Source organism: Musa acuminata, chromosome BXJ1-8, assembly GCF_036884655.1.
Source record: "Musa acuminata AAA Group cultivar baxijiao chromosome BXJ1-8, Cavendish_Baxijiao_AAA, whole genome shotgun sequence".
Classification (NCBI taxonomy): Eukaryota; Viridiplantae; Streptophyta; class Magnoliopsida; order Zingiberales; family Musaceae; genus Musa; species Musa acuminata.
In genome coordinates this window covers 42106919-42130080 of record NC_088334.1, presented here as the reverse complement: position 1 = coordinate 42130080, position 23162 = coordinate 42106919, and the positions used below count along the sequence as shown (strand labels likewise).

Here is a 23162-nt window from a genome sequence, read left to right as displayed (position 1 = left end):
AAGAAACAATGAGAGATCTGACAATCGCGTAGACAAAGAGGTGACGGTGTTTCCCGATTTCTCACAGGATGGAAAACAGAGGAGGAGGGAAGACACGATGAGAAATTTGACGATCGTACTCTCACCAACCAAGGGAAAGATTAAAGAGGAAAGCGGGCTTCATTCTTATCGTCTTTGAAAGCAAGTGATGGCCAGGGACATGGCATAAGGGACGACATGGATACTGATGCCCATCATCATGATCGCAATGCAGTGCATAGTATGATTGGATGAGCTTCGGATCCACATAATTTTTGTACTTTCAATGATTCAACATATCCATGACATACCATAAACTTATGAGATTTAGGTATTCAAACCGGTTCGAAGCGAACCGATTTGAATATCGTTAAAGGTTGAATCGAATTAAATTATTATTTTTAATTTAATTTGATTAAAATAAGATAATCGAAAGGAATCGATTCCAATTTACCTAACTGAATCGATTCAAAATCGATAAATCCAATTCATTTAACCAATTAATTAATTTATGATTTTAATAATTTTAAATATATATATATTTAAAATAAACCAATTCAATTCAATTAAACAAAAATAAAATCTTAATCCAATTGAATGACATAATAAGATTTATAAAATTAAACTCATATCATTTATAAAATTAAATCTTTAGACTGGTTTGATTAATCAATTTGAACCGAATAAAAATTTAAAATATAAATTCAACCGATTGATATTTTTAAATTAAAACAGATTCGATTTAGTTTGGTTCGATTTGAACCAATTAACCAAACTAAAATAATTTATAGTCTTCAAAACTGAATTATTAATGTATCAATTCAGATCAAACCAGTTTTAAATCAGTCTGCTTTTTGATTGAACACCACTATTGGGATTTATTAAAGTATGTGGAAGCAGATGCCAATAAAAATCTTCCCTATAAAGAACAAATCATACAATACATACACAGTTTGTGGGTCATATCAGGATCACCTCCACAGGATCCACAATCATATTATTGCTTTAATGAAATGGTTCCATCTGCTTCATGGTTTAGTAATTTACTGTTGCCTTGATTGCATCCAGGATCTGGAAAACAAAATATGAAGAATTGAATTGACATACAAATATATGCATGGATCGATGTGTTTTGCTTCAGATTATATACTCACCTTGTTCTTTGTAGGCATGTAAAATTGTTCATAAACAAGGGGGAAAGGTGTATCAAGGCCACAAATTCTTGCTACAGGAGCTTCCAACTGCAAAACACATTCAAGTCATGGTGAGAAAACTTCAAGAGAACCGAAGACAGAACAAGACAATAAATTATTGCTAGATCCATCTGGTTTATTTTACCTACTAGATAGTTTAACTAAGCAACCATAATGAATCTGACCTAACATATCGTTAATGGCGTAATGATCCCAATGGCCATTAGTTCACATCAAGAGCTTAGTCTCTAATCAAAATTCTGCGAATTTCATTTAGCAAGCTCTTACTGAGATTCACAAATTCATGTGTCTGTGTTTCCTGATCCTTATGCACGACTTGTACAAAAGGGAAATCCATATGCCTTATAAAGTCCCAGCCCACAAAATTGCCCGAGCTAATCTTCTAAACTTGCAGTAGATGTCTGGAACAGTTATTCAGTAATGCATTGATTCTAGACTATTTACTTGTCCATACCCATCTCTGAGTTATCCTCTATGATGGGCCAAGACAAAAAGATAATAGCCTTCTATTTTCTCCTGGCTTTTTGTCATATAAGTTTGTGTCACAGGCTATTATGTTTTATTTTCCACTGATGTTTAATCTAACTGACCCGATTATGTGAGGTTACCAATCTGCAAAAGTAGAGGCAAGATATGTGCACTCTTGAGTTAAGCAGCAAGCATTTTACAAGTAATGGAACTTTTAAACAATCCTGTACCCTCAAGAAGCAGCTCTCAGCAATGGAAGCAGATATCTCTGCACCAAATCCTCCAGTCACTGGAGCTTCATGACTAATCTGTGAGATGAGAACAGAGTTATAATTGTCAATGCCATGAGATGATAAATTAACCATGTACATTCAATAGAGAACATATCTTACAAGAAGCTTCCCAGTCTTTCTAACAGAGGCTTCTACAGTTTCCTTGTCCCAGGGAATTAATGTTCTCAGATCGATCAGCTCGCAAGAAATTCCCTCCTGTACATATGCTATGTCAGTGGAATCAAGAAGCTTCTAAGCCATGTTGAGATACTACTGATATAGTGGTCTTTAAATGTATATAATCTCAGCTCATATTTAAGACTTTTATATAATTTATACTATCTTATCAAAAGTTCTTTTAGAACATAATGTGGTCATAGAAGTGCACATATGATCTTTGGTTCAAGTACTTTCTTGTTAAGAAGCTTAATAATGAGTGTGTTTTTTACGATTACTGAGCTTATGAATCTTAGATAAGTACTCACTACCAGAACGCAAACTCAGATTACTGGAAGCACAAAATTAGAAAGCCATTGATGAACAACGGACCTTTGCAGCTTCAACACATGCTTGTTCTAATACAGAAAGCTGAGCTCCCCATCCAACAAGTGTGATGTCAGTCCCTTGACGAATCACCTGGTGGTAGGCATTGACAACTTAAGGTTCCTTTGCAATGATCTTTAGTGAGAGGGCATGCTTTACCTCAGCCTCCGATAAAGGCAACATGTAGTCATGTTCAGGAACCTCTTCAACAGCCAACCTGTACAACCACTAAACAAGTAGCAGATGCGACAATATCCTAAATCAACCATTTTTGGGATGACAGAGTAAAGATCTCTAGACATTTAGAGAAAGCAAAATTCATGTTAAAGATATTCATACTTTTGGTTCAAAAAATATACTTGGATTTGGATCGCGTATGCAGGATAACAACAATCCCTTCGCTTGCTGTGGGCTTCGAGGAATCACCACCTAAAAGAAATTTACTTGAGATCATATATTTTGTAATTGAGATGTGGTATTTTCTAACCTTGGCGAGGAACTTAAGTTCTGAAATGGGAAAGATGACTAGCACACAAGTTAGCTAGTCACTATATCTTTAGACAACATATTTATTTAACATTGAATTTATTTTAAATCAAAGAAATGAAGAGGAATCAGGATCTAAACCTTTAGACCAGGTACATGACAAAAGAAAGACTCTGGTGACTGTGAATGATAATGACCACCATGTCCAACAGCTCCATATGGAGTTCTTATTGTTAACCCTGGGGTAAAACAGTAGGAGAATATGAAAGAACTAAAACCCAATAAAAAATAAAAAAAAAGGAGAGGTACCTCCACAATTGAACTCATTCCCGCTTCGATATCTAAATTTTGCTGCCTCATTGACAATCTACAAGTTGGAATAAAAATGTCAAAAATTTGCAAACAATTGCAAGGTGAAAAGAAATATGACATGGTGGTGTCCCTGAGATTCATTTTGAATCAGAAGTCCTGAGAGACATTGATGTGACTGGTGCATGTAGTGCCTAATAATATTTTGGATGTCAAAAATCATAGTCAATAATCAACAATCTGACTTAATACTATATACCCTAGAGCTTTTACATGGTCAATGAGATATTTATGTAGAGTCCACTTTTAAAACTTAATAATACATATGTGTCATGGTATTCCCTAAACAACAGGAATACAAATAATAACTGAGTCCTTGGTTTTAGTGGAGTAAGCCATTGGAGCAGCAGTGACTAGCGGAGTTGGATTTTTAAGGTTATGCATGATATAAGATTGTATGGTACAGGGTGAAGCACAATAGGGCAACAGTAGCAATATTCAATGACGGTGATATAGCATAGTAACTCAAGGGATGGCAACCAAGTCAGAAATAACAGGCCCTCACCCAAATGAATACAGATCGATACCAAGTATATGATCCAATACTGGTCCTGATCAAATTGATGTCTGATTGGTATTTAAAGCCTTGCCCTCAGCCCAATCCACTTCAAACACTAAGAAATGCAAAGTATGATTATAAGCTGAAGCGCAAAGTATTTTCTGCTTCAGGCTTATGGTGGTGGGAATCATGGATGTTGCGATTTGCATGTGGTGGAACAGTAAACAACTATATGTTGTAGCTATATTAATTATACCTGGTAGATAATGAACCAATTAAATAATATATAAAAAAGGTACAGCTAATTTTATTTCTGCAAAATGATTTCAATTGTTGAATTATTTTAGGGTATGACTATTTCTATGTTATTATTTACCACATACTTTTGTTGAGCAAGTCATGCTTCAATATCAATATAACAATTCCAATTCTAGATTAGCATCTTCCTCAAGTATTTTGTTTAAATGAAACATATAAGTTAGATATCAATCGTCCTATGAAGGATAAGTGGTTAGGAAAAACATAAAACATATCCATTGATAGCTATAAACACCCTTGATTACAAGCAAAAATCAATCTTCAACTTCCATTTCTGTACAGAGGATATGATTAAGTTTATGATATTCTCCAGATTTCTTTTTATTTATTGATAAAATTAAAACAGGCACTTTTGATCAAGCAAATAAACAGTTGACCTGCTTGAACTTACCACATTCTTAGAAACTATCAAACTGAACTTTATCTTACAAATGAAAAACAGAGTCAGATAGACAAATACATTCTTAGTGCAAAGGACATGCCTGGTCAAAAGCAGGATAAATGTAATCTGCAAACTGGATCTCTGCGATAGCTCGATTCCCCTTATCAGACACACACAAAAAGAAAATGGCCAACGTCACAAACAACAAACTTTGTATTGATTTCTAATTAACAGAAAAGAAGTAAATTCAAAAATGTATATATAGGTGAAAATATTAAAACAAGACATCGTACCATTGCTGCAAGGCCTATTGCAAATCCAACAATACCCTGTGAAAACAAGGTTAAAATGAGAAGAATTATGCAACAATAAAAAAAATCTAATCTTTCAGCCATGATTCCACTGGAAAGAGACAAGGAGCATTTAGCCAAAGAACACATAGAACACTCATTTTGTAAAATCAATGAATCATCATAATTTCTGGGTTCAGTACTAAATCTGCCAATTTCCATCATCTATGTGTAAACATTTCACAGATAAAAAAATCAAGATAGTACCTGTTCACACAAGGGAGTATTGAAAACTCTACTTCTACCAAATCTATCAGCCAGTCCTGTTGTACAGCGAAAGACCCCGCCAAATCTGACATCTTCTCCAAAGACATACGCACTGCAAATAATTTATTTTTTGAGATTAATAACCATCAAGAAGTGGAAATAACATGGTTGGGCAGCAGCAAACAAAGAAAACATTCTTTCATCTAAAGCTGTGGTAATAGTGTTACTGACACGATGAAAATTTGATTCCTCAGCAAAATGCATATGCATTTGATAGCTACATAAAAGTAAACAGCTGAATTACATCAAGAATCAGTGCTGCCACCTAAAAAATAGCATTAGAATGAACCAAAGTCCTAGTGAATTTCTTAATACTCCAAATACATATTGGTAAAACATAATACGATGCACGTCTAATCTGTCACATATGAACATACCAATGGTAAAAAATTAATTGTGGATCATGAGTGGTCCATGTAGTACCTAAATGATCTCCCATCAAAAGAATATTATCTTTAATGAAAGGTAGAGGCTTCTGTAGTTTGTTGTTGCAACATTTATTTCAACAAAAATAAACAGCTATACAGTGTCATTCATGTTTCAATTCTATGGAATTCCTTCTAATGCCTCAAGTGTGCTGCTTATGGATAAGGTTAACAGTTTAGAGAGGTAATGGAAACATATTGCAGATGCTTTACTCACTAGTTGTGACTTGACAGTTGCTTTTAGGTTACTGGTTATGGATGTAACAATGGGATTTAATTATATAGAAACTGCAGTGAACAATGTTATTTTCACATATGCACCAACACATGGCGATGAAAATTTTTCATTGATAATAGTATTCATATTTACACTTAAGGTTATTTAAGGCAACTTTGCAATTCTCTTAGGGAAACTTATGGGAATTGTGGCATTGTACCCAAACCCAAAGAGGTTATAAAGTTCAGTCACCCTCAACTATTTTCTGATTTAGGTACGTCAAATTTAGAGAACTAAACTTTTTCTTTGGGGAAGAAAGTAATCCTCATAAGATTTATTTTATTTGAGATAAGGAAAAAATGCAAAATTTCTGGAACCAGAAGGAAGAATCACTCTTTAATACAAACAAGCATGAAATAACTGATAAATTTTCTCCAAATAAAGCAGCTGGGGCTTGTTGGATAACAGAACAAAAACAAAAGCAAAGCAATTGGTGTAGCACCAAACTTTGAAGGTGTAAAGGAGGAAAATTATACGAACAGCAGCAGATAAAGATATTAAATCATTCAGGAAGTGTTGTAACACACTATAAAGGGACTTGGTCAATTAAAAAATCCAAGTGCAAACTTGATTTGGTCATAGTCATACCAGCCCCAGGGTCTTCCAGGTGTTCCCCATAGTTTTGTTCTTCAGTACGCCAAACTAATGGTTCAAATCTAAAACTAGCATATCGAATGTTTCGACATTCATTGCAAAGTAGGATTAATCTCTTTTTCTTAGCAACTTTAATCGGATTAAATAGACGATATGAGAAATAACCAGTATCGTTCTTCTTAAATCCATATCAATTCATTCATCCAAGAACTGTAGTTCGAACATGCTTTTTGCGACCACCAATAGTTTCATTATTTTCAAGAACGAAATTCGAAAAAGAATCACATGCATCGGTAGATCAAATCTATGCAACTTTTAAGAAACTACATAAACATATGAAATCCTTCCCAAATAACCAAAATATCATCAATGATCCAATGCATCATAAAAAAACAATACATTTCAAGAATCCAACACAACAAATTCCGAAACATTAGGTTGGCTCAGAAATGGCTTCTTTCACATACCAAAACAAGGAACCAACACGATTTATGATCAAGCGAAAACGGAAAAGAAAATAGCCGACGAGAGGATCAAGGACCGACCGTGGATCAGTGTCTAGCGCGATGTGGAGGGCCTGGTTAATCGCCGAGAAGAGATTGATGGGCTTCCCGTCCTTCGCGGCCTTCTCCGTCTCACACGAACTGGAGAAACCCCTCGCCGCTATCGAAGTCCTTCTTCCGAACGACCGTAGGGCCATAGTCGTTGCCATCGGCCGATGCCTTGATCTGCAACCGATTCCGGTCGAAGAGGAGCACCGATGGTGGTAGGTACGAATGCCGTCTCCGAAGTGCCAACGGGAGCGCTGCGGGATAATGTTGGGCGTCCCCGAGCAGAGAAGACGTTCTTATCCCCGAAAGCCCCACGCGTGCCCGAAGTGCCACGAGGGATGAGAAAGTTACGGGCAGATATATACTATTCTGTCCGATTTGCACAGTCCAACGCCGCGTCAGCGAAGAGTCAGCATAAGCCGTCGGGAATACGCCCCGTCACTCACCGACGATGATCCCCAATCAGAACCCGTGAATGGGCTTAGCGCATTAACGGGTCCCACATCAACGGCGATACGGAACATCTCTCCGGGTCCCGCATGGATCATCGTCGTGGGAGACAACTGCGCGTTGCCTGTCCCGTCACCCGCACCATATATTTTTTTCCCAAAAAATAAATATAAATTAATTTAGGACAATTTACCCATGAAAATCTTTTTCCTAATAATTTAAGGCTGAATTTTTTAATAAATAAATATATATACAATCTTTCAGGTTTACCGCATGCTATGATTTTTTTTATAAATGAATAAATATACAATAAGTGTTTTCCTGACCTAAGAAAAAAAAATTACCACGAACAGAGTACCTCTCATGATATTTAAAATTTGTCTAATATTCGAATTATCAGTTCAATTTCAAGAAAAAGACATAATCCCTCCTCTTTAATAGTAGCCATTCATTGTAGGAAGTCTCCTAACCTTCAATGAATTCACATACACCAAATCTAATAAGCAAGATGCATGTGTATTAAGCCTAGATCACGATTTATCTCATAATTAATCCCCTCAAACAACTGCGAAACCCTTATCATTTGAAATGTAGGTCAAGTTATTATTCTAATTGACTTTACGGACCAAATTTAGGGTTTTTTTTACGTGATTTTACCGACCAATTTTTTTTACCGATCGTATTTGTTTTGTGAAACTGTGATGATTCAAGATGGTTTGAAAGAAGCTTTACTAAATGATATTCGACACATTATTATAGAATCAAATTCAAAAAGCATCACACAAATAATTCAAAACAATTTTACTACTGAAATGTGAAGAGTATAAATTTCTTTTGGCTGACAAATCGTTACAGAGTTTATAAATAATATTTTCTTTGGAAAGATGGAGAATTCTGTAATATAATATATAAATAATAATATTTTTTTTTACTTTTTTACTTTAAGAAAAAAGACATGTAGTTCATTGCTAGCTTCATATAAAATAGAAGAAAGAGTAGTTTTCATTCCATCTATGGAGTTTGACTTGGCCTATTTGACTGAGTACAACTATATAAAAGATATCTTCTTATCCTATGTTGTTGATCAACATGCAATATATCAATGTACTCCTACGTATACTTGGTGGTATAAACCTTGCATCACAGACTATAACATGTGAAAGATTCCATGGACTCTTTAGGGTCAAGAAATAATTTTCTATATGGTGCAATGCACTTCATCATCCACAGTATGTATAAGAAGAAAAAATGAACACTGCACTTGTGTAGTGTAGCATTCTCATCCACATAAAAAAAAGTCATACACATTTGAAGGAGAAGTTGGATAACCCTTATCGTCCAGCTTAAGTTGCTGCCATGGATCATAGTGACGAGCACTGTCAACTTTATTGTAAGAGTTTGAGGGAATCAAATCATGCTTTACATGCCACTGCAGTCAATAGCGTTGCTTTGGAAGGTAGCCAACTTTGAAGTACTTTTACACACCCCCACGGAAGAACATTTGATCATATCAAATGCCTAGTTCGCATTGTAATAAAATTTACCCTCTACAATCTTCGACGATCCATCAAATCCCATGTTGTTTCGAGCAAAGATCATTCTTGTACATGTGATTTACCTTCTTTCTTGTCATCACTCCCTTTGTTGGTGCTCCTATGGTCAATGAAAGAATCAGGAGATAAGAATGGTTGGGAATATTTTGAAGGACAAACTCTCTATTTCCGTGATATTTCCTATGGTTAATGAAAGAATTAGGGACAAAATTTTTATTTTTATATAAAGACTTAGCAGATGAATATCCACACGACGACGATTGATGCTAAGATCTATCATTTAAATATAAATCAAGATAAAAAAATAATATCTTAATTTTTTTTACTCAAGAAATATTTTTTCGACTATAAAAAATCTCTTCATATGTCGATTTTTTATTTCTCTTTTCTCCTTATCTCTTATTTTATATTTAGAGAATAAGATGACTTGGGTATCATATAGGATAGAGTGAATTTATTAATTCTCCTTCTTTTCTTAAAATTTGTGTTGACGGTGGTTCTAATAATATATTAAGATGTAGGATCCACATCGAGTCTAAGTTATATTTTAAATTTGGATTGATAATTAAATTTGGGACTAATAGTGATAAAATTTATTTAGGAGATAAATTTGTATGTATCACTCGGATGCATAGAATTATTCGCATACTAACAAGTAAAAGATTATAAATGTAATGATATAAATTTATTCGATAAAATTGGTCCTACTTAAGCTTTGTCAAATCTATAAATGTGGCTCAAATTAACCAAAATGTGGTCAACCTCTACTTAAACTAGAGATCTTGACTCCAAGATTGATGTCTTTATCGTTAGCAAAGACACAATCTATCTACAGCTGTGCTAATAAAGCCACACTGAAAGTTGCAATCAATGTACTGTGCTAATAAGAAATCTTTTTCAAGTGAGCACATCTTTATGAAAGATACATTTCTAGTGGTAGACAAATGTTACATGAATGTCCCATCCTAGGAGTTTTCAACTCCTTATTTCTGGTGGCACTAATTCATTGGAATACCTTCCTACTATTATTGTTGTGATCTATACTTCCAGGCTTTGAAGGAGATAAAATAGATAGGTTATGCATTACTATTGTTATTATCATCATTATTATGATTATTATTATCATCATTATCATTATCATTATATTATTATTATTATTATTATTATTATTATTATTATTTAGTGCTCTCGTAATGACTAGAAACCCTCAAACACAATTATTTTGTGTTTAAGTTTTTTCTCAGATTTGTTGGTTAATTTCTTTTGTCATATAGAGTGGTCAAAGTGCATGAGCCTTCAATGGTATTGATAGGGATTCTTGAACCAAGGAGAGGAGAACTTGGAAACCTTTCTTCTGGAGTTGCTTCTAACAACAATTATAAGGAGACAAGGATACAAAAATACTAGTATAAGGTTGTGGAAAGAGTCTTCAACAGCAATTTTTTGATTAATCATGATGCATTATCGATGATGTTACCTCAAATTTAATGATGCAAAGCTACATTTTGTCTTCAAATTCTGATAAAATCAAAACTACCATTGGCAATAATTATATCTGTAGCTAAATATTTTTATTATTATTTTTATACATCAGATGGATGTCTATGAACATTTATTAAGTATCTTTTAACATTTAATTTAGCAATGAATATAAACATTCAAATGTCTTATATGGCATTGTAGCATATGCAAACTATGGAAAGAAGCATTGTTTGTATCAAATAACAAATTTGTTTTGACCAAGCTTAACTAGGTCAAAGGTGCGTTTTGACTTCAACCACATAGATCGAAGATACTGTGGGATCATATAAATTTGATTTAGATTATGGATATAATGCAATCATGTAAATTGTGCTTGTGGTCTATTATGATCCAGAGGTAGGTCTAATGCAATGTTGCATTCCCTCTTTTTTTCTTTTTCTTTTTTTGTCAAACAATACTAAAATTGTTTTTTTATAAGGAGCCACACAACTTAAAAAAAAAGAAAATGCAATAATTTAAACATTCTCACCCTTCTTCATGTTTTAGTTAGTTTTATCAGTAATTATGATGATTATCTTTTCAATCGATTTATTAGTATTATTTCAAATAATGATAATATATTAGCTATATATCTAATATTATGTTGAATATGTGATGATGAAATCAATTGATGAAGTTAAGATGTAATCAACATTTGAGTGATGTAGGATTAACTTCTATCGTGAAAAGATAAATCAATTAAAGCAGGAAGAATCATATTTTGGGCGGGAGTGGAACATATCAGAAGATTGGACATCGGGCCGGAGGACCAATCGACATGTCGAAAGGATTTTGTTCAATGAGTTCGGGCATCGGGCCAAAAGGATCAGGCATTGCACTAAGGAGATCGAATGTTATGGGAAGTCAACATGCCGATGGTTGAGTAATACATCGAAGGAGAAGGCGATGCACCGAAGAATCGAATGAAGCGCTGGATGAACCAATGATATGCTTGTAATCATTTGTGTCTAGATCGAAATAGTCTAGGTCTAATTAAGTTAGTTTCGGGTGTAACCGGACTAATTTAATTAGGAGTCCATTGGGCCTGATTTAGAGCTGAGTTGGGCTCATTAAGAAGCCTATTTAGTGACCCATATATGGGTCAAGCAATGGTACCCCCCATACACAGTCTCCCAGACTATGTCAAGTGATGGTATCGTCAATGTCAGACGGTGGTATCACCCAGACACAGTCTCCCAAACTATGTCAAGCAATGATATCATCCAATGTCAGTCCGGCAAGTGGTAGTACGGACCAGACTAGACAATACTGCCAATTGTCAAGGGTGTAGGCGATGAAACCGCTTGTACCTCGGAAATCCCAAATAAGACCTTTTTTTGGCTCTATTTTTGAAGTCATTTAGGCTTATAAATTCTTACTCTTTCCTACTTATTAAAGTATAAAAAAGAACAAAAAGCCTTGTGATTTTGAGTTGTAAAATTATGTAAAGTGGTAAGTGTTCCTCTCCTCTTTAAGTTTTGAGCTTATTCTAAGAGAGATATGCGACTTGTAAATGTTGTCTCCTAAACCTATGAAAATGAAAAAATAGTTGTAAGAGGGTAGTTGGTCTATGCCCATCGAAAGAAGATCGTTAGTAAAAGTCGGTGATCTCGACGGAAGAGGAATCGAGAGTAGACGTAGGTTGCGATGACCGAACTACTATAAACTCAACTTGTAATTTATGTTATGCTTTTCATTACTATTACTTTCGGAGTTAATTACTTAATTCACTTACTTTAAGTCAAACATATTTTTGATATAATGTTTCATCGAATGAATTTTTTTTAAAATATTAAAATTTTATGAAAGCACTAATTCACCCATCATCCTTTTAGTGCCGAAACGATCTTTAACACATTACACTAAGAGAATTAATAGTATGTCATCTTTTATTGCATTGACCCCAAAATATAGCTACATATTTTTTTAAATATAAAAATATTATTTTTGTTATCATTTATCCATGATAACATCGCCGTTTCCTTGATTTCAAATCCTTCAAGATTTTCCTATACTTATTAACTTAAATTTTTTTCTCTTCTTATAAAAAAATTTCCTATACAACGATTTCAACATAAACATATCATTTTCACAAAAAAAATATAAATTATTCTTTTAAAAAACAAGCATCATTTTTTTTTATCATCTCCTTAACAATAATATTTTTTATATAATGATTTAGTTTAAAGCAAACAAAAATTTGAATCGACCTATAAGAGTATGATAATTGTATAATTATCAATTTAAATTTAAACAGACACACGAAAAGCGAGAGTCACCATTGGATTAACCCAATATTCTCTTAATTTTATCCAACTACCTAATAAGCTCGTTGGCCTAAAACAACACTCGAATGATGAACTATGTATATATACATACATGTCTTAAAAAGTATAATTTAAGATGGTGACCTAATTAACACTAGATTAGTTTGACCTTCTTAACATTACCAAAGGATACGAGGGATGAAGGAGAAGAAAATAAAAACGCGCATCTACCTCGAAGAGGTAGGTTTTAAAGCCATTGCAAGCCCAAGTAGGTGGTCAGGTCAATCTTGTAAATTCAACCCCTATCATAATATCCATGCCAATTCGAAATCACTGATGTGATGGAAGGGCGAAGTCGATCACCGCCGCTACGTCAATCCCCGCTTCCCATCCGACGGTGGACGCGTGAGCCACGTCTGCTATACTCACCTCCTCCCTATGCATGCATGAATCGTGTACATAACACAAATAAGATTTCGGACAGCGCAAAGAAAGGGAGAGAGAGACAGAGGAAGTCCGCCGTAGCGCACACAGCCCGTCCTCCTCTTCCTCTTCCCCATCCCCATCCTCTCTTCCCCTCTTTGGCGTTGCTCCGACAATCCGATCTTTCCTCCCCCTTCCCGATTCCCGAGGAAACCCTAACCGCTTATCAACCGCCGCCACCGCCACCGCCACCGCGCCGTCGCCGTCGTTGGAGATCCCATCTCGATCGGGCACGAGGGACTAGGGTTCGATCGTAAGGACGTCGATCTTTCTGGTTCCGGTCCCCGATCGTGTTTCCGTCGCCGCATTTCGGGTCGATCTTCGGGTTTCTTTGAAAATCTTTTGAATTTTTCTGATGCGTTTTTGTCATCCGATGGTGGTCTCCGATCGTGGTCTTGGGCTGGGTGATCGGGCGTGCGTCGGTTGGAGTTGGTCTGCTTCAGAAAGATTCCGTTTTGCTCTTGTTTTTATCGGATGTGTCGACGGTTGATGGTTGATTGAAGATAAGGTGGACAACCGATCGTTTTCCTTTTATCTCGTTGTTCTTTTGATTCATCTATTCATGCCTGATATAGGAGCAAGATCGGATTTTTTATTGGGTATTGGGAAGGGAAGATATCGATAACCGATTTAAACATGGATAGATGGCCTGATTACTTTTGATGGATGATGTTTTAGGGAAAAGGTAGATTTTTTCGCTTCAAAATACTCGCATCGGACAATAGATATACCTCTGCGGTTTGGCTGCGTTCGATTCCTTTCAAAAGGCTATGGTGCTGGAAAATTAGGCCTCCTTTATAGTTATTGCTGAGAAAATCTTCAATATGATTCTGATATATATTCTGATGATTTGTTCATCAAGAAGACGATTCACTGTGATCATCCTATCTCAGCCAAGAGACAAATTTGTTCTTATTACCACTTGTGCATCATGTTTCTCCGGTCGACATGGTGTTATCTGATTCTAGAGAGCTGGGTTATTGGCCTATACTCAGAATTGTGGTTTTTACTTATTTCCCTTTGCTGGAGATTGCTTGCTGTATTTTCTTTGACTTGCATTTCTGACCTGAATTGGATCGTTTTCATTCTTGTTAGTTCAAGTTTCTTGTGCAATCTAACATGTTCCTTTTCTTTCCATGCCATTGCCCTTCGGATGAGAAGACCGAAGAGGAATTCCTGGAACTTAATGTGGGCGTGACGTGCATGGGGAGAGGATGCCAGAGTTGCGCAGTGGAGCACGGCAAGGTCGTCTGAGATCAAAGAAACTCGAAGATATTCCAGTGCCACCTCAACCCTTTGGTCAAGCAGAAAATCCCATATTGCCTGCACCAAACAGAAGGCGTGGTGGTGCAGGGAGAGGGAGAGGCTCAAAGGCCGCAGCAGTAGCTAAAGGTCCTTCAGTAGCACCAGCTAGGCCGACATTTGGTGGTAGAGGAAGAGGCATTGCTCTGATTGACTTGGACCCCGATCAACCTTGCGAGATACTTCCCAGAGCTGCTGCAGGTGGAGCTGTTGCTGGTGGTGCCCAAGACTTCATTCTGAACCAAGCAGCTGAGGGAGTTGCTGTCAAGGCAATGGATGGTGCAAGTGCTGAAAAGGTTTTGGGAGCTGAGGATGAATCTACTACAGCTCCTGTCCCTGAGCGGGTATCAAGACTTGCCCCCCAGTAAATGATTATTTAAAATTTTGTAATTTACCCACGTGTATTTCTGCATATCATGTATTCATGGAAATAGGATGTTATAAAATAGTTTATTGTGTTTATTCATATTTAAATGGAAAATCACCAGTTTCTGAATCAAGTTGATTTACTTGCTGAATTTTGAACTTAGACTTTGCTCTTTAAAATTATGGTCAACACTAGTATTAGGAAGTTAAGATTATATAAAGAAGATTATATGAAGCTATCTTGGTTAGGAAGATCTCCTGTATAACCTTGATTAAGAACCTTTTGAATTTGTTTGTTAGTCTTCACTATATTAGTGAAAAATGCCATGAGAATGGAATTCTCCTTTAGATATACCTGTTGTGTGAATCAATGCTGTCTACTTGGTATGATATGATGATATCTAGGTACTGCATTTTAGTAGTTAAAATTGACACATCATTATTATTCTTGATTAAGTTGTCCATTTAGTAAAAGTATGAGGCCATACTCTGAGTCAACAATTATGTCATTGTCAGAACTTTAGGATGAATTTTGACATTATTCATTGTGTAACTTGCCAATATTTTATTTTTGGAATTAGGTAGACCTGCTCTATAGATATGAATGCATTATGTTAATTTTGAGGTTAGTAATCATTGTTTAGATTTTTTATGTCTTTGCTACTATATTGGAATATAACTCCAATACACTGGCTTAGATGGAATTTTATCATCCTTACACAAACATCTATCTTCTTTACTGGCTGCTCTTTTCATGTAATATACTCTAATCTTTCTGGTTAGTGCTCCATGCTCAATATTGTCATGTCTGGGATTATTTTGCATCTCTTGTACAGGTTCAAGTAGGTAACTCGCCTGTATATAAGATAGAGAGGAAATTGGGAAAAGGTGGTTTTGGTCAGGTCTATGTTGGCCGAAGACTATCGGGTGGAAGCGAGCGAACAGGTCCAGATGCTTTTGAGGTGAATTCGATAACTTTCTTAATTTTTCATGCTTGGAATAAGATTAACAGGTACATAATGGGTATTAATGCTTGCTTATTTTAGGTGGCTCTTAAATTTGAACATCGAAATAGCAAGGGTTGCAACTATGGCCCACCATATGAGTGGCAAGTTTACAAGTAAGCAACTTTTTTTCTATGAAATGCATGTACGAAACATATCTTGGCATTGCTAGTCATTAATCTAATCTTTTGATTCTGGTCACAAGCACTCTTAATGGATGTTATGGAATTCCATGGGTTCACTACAAGGGCCGTCAGGGAGATTACTACATTCTGGTGAGTGAAATAATTTTCATGTACATTTAGCTGAATTGCCCCCAAGCTTATGATAACCACTTAGAAAAATGAAAACTTTTAGGTTATGGATATGCTTGGTCCTAGTCTTTGGGATGTGTGGAATTCTGTTGGCCAAACGTAAGAAACATGCTATTCTTCTATCATTTACTCTGTAATATTTTTTCTTTGCCATTCTGTGACTAGTGTGTCTATCAGGATGCCTCCAAATATGGCTGCATGTATTGCTGTAGAGGCTGTATCGATTCTCGAGAAGCTTCATGCGAAAGGGTATTTTAGTTGATGCATTTCTGGTTATCTCTTATGGGATTATGTTCTGATTTCCATTTACTTTGGCTGATCAGCTTTGTGTTAAAATTTACATGCTTTCATGGTTAGGTTTGTGCATGGTGATGTTAAGCCAGAAAACTTTTTACTGGGACAGCCTGGAACTGCTGATGAGAAGAAACTTTTCCTTATTGATCTTGGTTTGGGTATGCTTCTACTGACCATTTGTCTTTTGCCCAGTTATGTTGGAGGCTTACTTTTTAGGAGGGGGTATCTTCTTCTAGGCAGCTCAATTGCTTGCCTATTATATTGCTGTTATGGATAGATACATTTGATGGATTCATTAATGAGTCTTTTTGGTGCAGCCTCTAAATGGAAAGAAGCGTCATCTGGCCAACATGTTGAATATGATCAAAGACCAGATATATTTAGGTGTGTACACATGTAGATCTATATCTAGCTATGGTATCCATTGTATTAAGTAATCTTCTTTTTCAGGGGAACAATTAGATATGCAAGTGTACATGCTCATCTAGGTCGCACTGGTAGTCGGAGGGATGATCTGGAATCATTAGCCTACACTTTGATATTCCTCATTAGAGGAAGGTTACCCTGGCAAGGTTATCAGGTATTTTATTATTTTCACATACTCATAAAATGATTTCTGTTATTTTATTAACAGTGTTGACTTTAATGCAGGGAGATAACAAGAGTTTTCTTGTTTGTAAGAAGAAAATGGCTACTTCCCCTGATATATTATGCTGTTACTGTCCTCCTCCATTCAAACAATTTCTCGAGATTGTGACAAATATGAAATTTGATGAAGAACCAAATTATTCCAAGCTTATTTCTCTTTTTGACAGTTTGATTGAACCATGCACTTCTCTGAGACCTATCAGGATTGATGGGGCTCTAAAGGTTGCTAGAGTTATCCATATTAGAGTTTTCCACATTACATGAACTGTTATCTTTTGATATGATTCCTTTTTTGAGTCTATGACTTTATTAATCGTTAAGGTATCTAGGTGGGGCAGAAACGTGGTAGATTGCTTGTAAACCTTGAAGAGGACGAGCAGCCCAAGAAGAAAGTTCGATTGGGAAGCCCAGCAACTCAGTGGATTTCAGTTTATAATGCTAGGAGACCCATGAAACAGAGGTATGAAAAACAATTTCAAGTAGTTTTGTTCTTATACTATTCCTTATACCCTGTTATCAGTTCATGGTGTGCCTTTAAATGTTATTTCTTTAGTTGGATGATGCTTTTGTAGGTGGAATTGTTTCCCAATGCACTTTCTTCAGAGCAAAAACAAACAAGTGCTGAAATTCCAACAAAGTTCACTTTCTATAATGAGTTAAAGCAATAACCAATTTTTCATATTTAATGCACTCATGATCTATTCTCTTCATGCTCAAGGGTGAGCAGTAACAAGAGTTATGAACCAACAAAAAGCAATGTCCAATTATTTCTGTTCCTGCACTATCATTTTAAGTTCTACTTTGCTACTAACTCTTAGAGTTGGTAGTCTCCTAATTAATTTGACTATGACTTGGTAATATTTCAGAATGGATAGAAATGGCCTATCTCTTGTTCCTGCATCAGCATTTGAAGTTTTTACTTTTACTACAAATCCAGAGTATCAATCCTCTGAATTGGTAACGCCTCAGATAAAAGACCAATTCCCTTGAACATGTCAATGGACACATGAGAACTTTGAGTTTTAAGTAGAGTATCATATGTTTTTTGCATTTCAGCAAGTTGTTGAAGCCATGCTTTAGAATCCAACCTGGGCAATGGCCCCTTGGACTTAGTCTCAGGTTACAATTCATCCTGTGGTTGGTATGGGAATATTAAAATAAAGGGAGAGGGTGTTGTGTTTGAAATAGAGTGGGAGTGAGAAGGTGAGAAAGAGATGGATAGAAGTGTATGTTGCACACGCAGGATTGATGACTCTCATTTCTGTCTGATGCTGTAATATGGCTTTATTAAGATTTGTGTAGGATTCCAGATATTACTGAAAAACTGGGTGCCTGCAAACTGACCAGTTGAAGCAGTTGATCTGCCATTTTTGAAGGAAATTTTAAGGTCTAAGGTTCACCGAATGATAAAAGCTGATGGATGAGCGGGACAACTGTGTCCCAACCAGTTAGAAAAACACTGGTCTCAAGCATGTCAAACATTCTGTTACTTATTATGTTTATTAATTGTTATCTGTTACACACACAGTTTCTATATCTTGGTGCAAGGAAAATTAATCTCACTGAGAAATAAACCCATCCCACCACGTGACAATAGGATTGGGCATGAGCCTTATGATCCTTACCTGGCATACTGCTGTATCAACAGCAGAAAACTACAATTAAGTTACTCCTATTGGACTAGCACAGCAGAAAACTAGATTTAACTAGATCAGTGGAAGCCTGGTTTCTCTACGCTGGATGTTGGACCTGTTGTACCTTATCCAACCATCCGTTACAGGGAACTACCACTACACATGTTTCTATATCTTGTACATCCAAATTAACGGTATAATTATGCATTTCAGTCAGCATTTTTTATGGGCCTTTTCTCAGATATCACTACAATGTAGCGGATATAAGACTTCAACAACATATAGAAAAGGGAATGGAAGATGGTTTATATATCAGTTGTGTGGCATCTTCAGCAAATCTCTGGGCCCTGATTATGGATGCAGGAACAGGATTCTGTTCCCAGGTTTATGAATTATCACCAATCTTCTTGCATAAGGTATTTAATATGCAAATATGCAACTACTTATTTTGTCTGAGTTGTTAATTCCTAGGTTTGATCACTGGCAGCTCTATTCTGTCTGTATTCTGTTATGTCCTTTTCATAGGATTGGATTATGGAGCAGTGGGAGAAAAATTACTACATTAGCGCAATAGCTGGTACAACAAATGGGAGTTCATTAGTTGTAATGTCTAAAGGTTTGTGAACAATGTTATCATGCAAAAGCATAATTTAGATTACAAATTTATTATTATCCTACAAATGCCTACTCTGAATGCATCTTTATTTTTTGCAAAAATATTTTTAGTTTTCCTTTTCAAGACTGATGCTTAATGAAATTATCTTCATTGCAGTTTATTCTAGTTGTGATAATCCCAATGAATATTTGTCATAGAGTAGCAATTTTGTCTATATTGTGATTTGCTTTTATTAATCCGGTTCAACCAATTTGACATGGTTGACTAGAAAATTAAAATGAATAATCTGTTATTTATTTTGCCCTTCTGCTTGAAGGATTTTCAGTGGAATGTGATTTGTTGGATGAGCCATGGGTCTTTTTTTTGTGATGCTTTATCTGCCATATCACTTTCTTTCAATGTTGTAAACTTTTAGGCCTGCATGCTTGCTTAATCATGTTAGATTCTCAACTAGTCTTAGATCAAATTGCTTATTGCTGTCTTGGGAGGCAATCTTTCAAATTTGTCAGCTACATGGTTCGACTGATTTTTAAGAACACTTCTTAAGTAATTGAAGTAATTTTACACAAGTAGGGATAGCAAATTAAAGTTTTTTATGTGGCTCCACATTCTCAAAAAGAAATGGGAAAGCACATTGGAGAGAGAAACTAACTTATGGTTTCTCTTTGGATAGTAAATTGTTTTCCTTTGTGTGACATATATTTTTGGCTGGATTATGTCCATCAGGGAGAGGTTGCTGTGGAGTCTATGCATATCACAAGGAATTTGGAACAATATGAACCGTGTATGCATATTGATATAACCCTTCAAATTCACTATCTGATTTGGTCAACGCCACCCATAGATTGAGCTGATCCTAAATTCTATGACAGATCCCACTCTAGTGAACCTTGCTTCTGTGATCCAAATCACTTTGGGCTTTATCAATTTATCCTCTATTGGTACTCTTGTATTTTAGAGAATGCAAATATTTCTTTCTGTTTTCATTTGTATACAGCAGAAACTTTGTGTATGTTGCATTCTGGCTGCCCAACACTGTAACTCTTACATTATAACTCGACTTTTGCAGTTGTCATGTACAAGATTTATCATCTTGGGGGCACTTTTTATTTGTTCAAATGCATTCCTCCACTTATTTATACTGCTGCAGTCTATGAGCTATACATGTTTAATATCTAGATTTAAATTATAAAAAGCTTTTGCCTGTCTTGTAAGGATCCTCATCTTGCAAACTTTGCTTATTGGTTGGTGCCTCTCAGTTTTCATGGACACAGTTTGCAGAACAGTGTTTAATGAAGTAAAAACTTTGAACCTTTTGGTTTGCTATTTTGGTTCTTTTTCTAATGTTGGAATGGTTCAATAGGTGAGCCCATCTGGCTTGTACTAATCAGTTAACCTATATTAGTTTTTACCTTAGGCTTTAGAGTGCCAATCATTCCTTGAAATCACTCAAAACAGTACATTTAATTTGACACTGCATCAAACAAAGACTTCTAATGCAAGGGAGTATAGGTTGGGTTCCACGGAGGCAGGGGATAAGAGTCATGTACCTTTTATTATTTATGAAAATTGATCGATACTAATCGTATTTGAATTTAAGTGTCGGTAAAGAGCTATAGTGCCAGCTCTGTGAAATGATTGGCAGATGAAAGTTTTTTGAGAAATGGGCATACATTAGGCAGTTATAAATAAAACTTGGATCTAGCTTGTGAACTTGGTTGATCTTTCATCTATATAACAGTTCTCTTTACCTCATTTTTCCACTCATTATGTCTAAGTTGTATTTCTTGGTTAATCAGCTAGAAGGGTGATTCTGTTTGTTTAGAACCTTTTGCATGGCAATGAACTGTTGTCTGATATAACTGCAGGAACTCCTTATACGCAACAATCCTATAAAGTTAGCGAATCATTTCCTTTTAAGTGGATCAATAAAAAATGGAAAGAAGGGTTTCATGTTACATCCATGACCACTGCTGGCGGCCGCTGGGGGGTAGTCATGTCAAGGAACTCTGGCTATTCTGATCAGGTAAATCCATTCTTGTTTTTCCTTCTGTTGACAGGAGACTCCGTGCGAATGAACTTGATCTTTTCATAAAGTTCAAACCTTCTATTAGCAAATTATATATTTCATTCTTGGTCTATATTTTCATAAAAATATTGAATTAATCAGTAGAATATCCTGATTAATCTGACATTGGAAGTGTATTATATTATGGTGGTATATAAAGTTGGATAGAGTTACTACTCATAACTTAAAACTCACCTGATTTAGTATTTCCAAATTACAAAGCCAGTGGGCCTATGAAGTTGGATTGTAACAATAATGTAACTGAATGAATAAACTGATATCTGATTATGTAAATTATTGTGATTTTTTTTTCGAATGTAGGTTGTAGAGTTAGATTTTCTTTATCCAAGTGAAGGGATCCACCGAAGATGGGAGAGTGGTTACAGAATAACTTCGACTGCAGCTACTCCTGATCAAGCTGCTTTTATTTTGAGCATACCAAAAAGAAAATTGATGGATGAGACACAGGAAACTCTTCGAACTTCTGCATTCCCTAGCAACCATGTAAAGGTAATCTTATCATGATTAACTCGCTACCTAGAATTTTAGATCTTACTCTGGTCATAGGAACCCTGTTTGCTTTCCAGATAATCTAGTCTTGATCAGTGTATGATCATAGAACACTTGGTTGTTTTTTGCTTTTTGTCTATATTGTGCTGAATGATACTTTCTTCCTGCTAAAATGGTTGAGTCTAGGGCTTGCACTTTTCTGCTAAGAAAGTACCTTTTCATCTATGCTCTTTGTCTCATGAATTCATCATGCTATGCATTCTTTTCTAGGTCACCGTATGCCTACTTTGCTTGGTACTGCAATCTATATAACTTTATAGTGGGCCATTATTTGTTTATTTCATTCAATATTAGTCATCGATGTCAAAGATGGCTTGCAATCATCATGGAGCTGGGTCCCCCTTAGAGTTGTCACTGAATTAAATCTCCTTCATAGGTCACCTCTCAAACTGGTACAAGCCCATAAAAGTACAGTGAACTACATTTTTATGACCCAAAAGTAAAAAAATTTGAGTGTGGGTATTATGGTAAGGTATATAGCTTCAGTACGGTGGATAAGTTTCGGTATCAAAAGGCAAACATTCTGAGCCAACCTAATCAAGTTAAGTCTTTTTACAGGAAAAATGGGCGAAGAATCTTTACATCGCCTCGATCTGCTATGGTCGGACAGTGTGCTGATACTTGCACTGACTACATATCTGGGAGGGAGCCAAATCGTCCAAGACATTCAAATCGTGGATATGCATCATATAATGTAAGTCTGGTTGCAGTTTTCCTTCCCATGAGTTGTACGCCCGATGAAACAGGGCCTTATCTGGGTAAATCCAGACCCTGTAAGATATTGTGTACTGATCACAAGATCCATATACCCTACACGTTTTGCTGCACTATCTTTTTTTGGCAATTCATAGCAAAGATCTGGCTCAGTGTTTGTACTTCTTTTTCTCATGCACATGAGAAGTAGTAGCAGAAGAAGAGAAGCTATTTTGTTCTCAGCTTTCAAGAAAAAGATGGCGTGAGAAAATGCTTGATAAGTAGTGACATGTCAAAGTTGTTTTGGACATGAATCAGAACAAAGCTGTATGAAGTGATTTGTTAT

General features: G+C 35.8%; 2 protein-coding genes across 3 annotated transcripts; one reads left to right on the top strand and one right to left on the bottom strand.

Annotated features, from left to right (window-relative positions):
- Positions 1-919: 919 nt before the first annotated feature.
- On the bottom strand, positions 920-7337 carry LOC135587891 (2-oxoisovalerate dehydrogenase subunit beta 1, mitochondrial-like). The gene is made up of 13 exons (XM_065079734.1): positions 7028-7337; positions 5127-5238; positions 4863-4898; positions 4670-4729; positions 3311-3368; positions 3143-3240; positions 2855-2944; positions 2675-2743; positions 2522-2608; positions 2093-2188; positions 1931-2008; positions 1173-1259; positions 920-1089 (listed from the first exon to the last, which is right to left on the bottom strand). Exons 1-13 carry the CDS (start codon positions 7192-7194, stop codon positions 1054-1056), a joined length of 1074 nt encoding a protein of 357 aa, XP_064935806.1. The 5' UTR covers positions 7195-7337; the 3' UTR covers positions 920-1053.
- Positions 7338-13306: 5969 nt separating this feature from the next.
- LOC103995100 (casein kinase 1-like protein HD16) lies at positions 13307-22989 on the top strand. 2 transcript variants are annotated; one of them, XM_009415608.3, is made up of 17 exons: positions 13307-13560; positions 14469-14953; positions 15812-15937; positions 16022-16095; positions 16185-16254; positions 16337-16392; positions 16471-16542; positions 16651-16745; positions 16905-16971; positions 17038-17167; positions 17239-17457; positions 17565-17695; positions 19111-19285; positions 19395-19485; positions 21354-21511; positions 21875-22063; positions 22682-22989. In XM_009415608.3, exons 2-17 carry the CDS (start codon positions 14522-14524, stop codon positions 22739-22741), a joined length of 2145 nt encoding a protein of 714 aa, XP_009413883.1. In that variant the 5' UTR covers positions 13307-13560; positions 14469-14521; the 3' UTR covers positions 22742-22989. The 2 variants fall into 2 exon arrangements, with proteins under 2 accessions (XP_009413883.1, XP_009413884.1); XM_009415609.3 differs by lacking the exon at positions 13307-13560 and adding an exon at positions 13569-13815.
- The last annotated feature ends 173 nt before the right edge of the window (positions 22990-23162 follow it).

Bases quoted from the DNA above. Each gene is read 5' to 3' on its own strand.
- LOC135587891 (XM_065079734.1), bottom strand. From the start codon at position 7,194: ATGGCAACGACTATGGCCCTACGGTCGTTCGGAAGAAGGACTTCGATA. The intron at 3,241-3,310 runs GTACCTCTCCTT...GTTTTACCCCAG, and splicing joins GAATGAGTTCAATTGTGGAG to GGTTAACAATAAGAACTCCA. The intron at 1,090-1,172 runs GTGAGTATATAA...TTTGTTTTCCAG, and splicing joins ACATGCCTACAAAGAACAAG to ATCCTGGATGCAATCAAGGC.
- LOC103995100 (XM_009415608.3), top strand. From the start codon at position 14,522: ATGCCAGAGTTGCGCAGTGGAGCACGGCAAGGTCGTCTGAGATCAAAG. The intron at 15,938-16,021 runs GTGAATTCGATA...TGCTTATTTTAG, and splicing joins CAGGTCCAGATGCTTTTGAG to GTGGCTCTTAAATTTGAACA. The intron at 17,696-19,110 runs GTATGAAAAACA...GCCTTTTCTCAG, and splicing joins AGGAGACCCATGAAACAGAG to ATATCACTACAATGTAGCGG.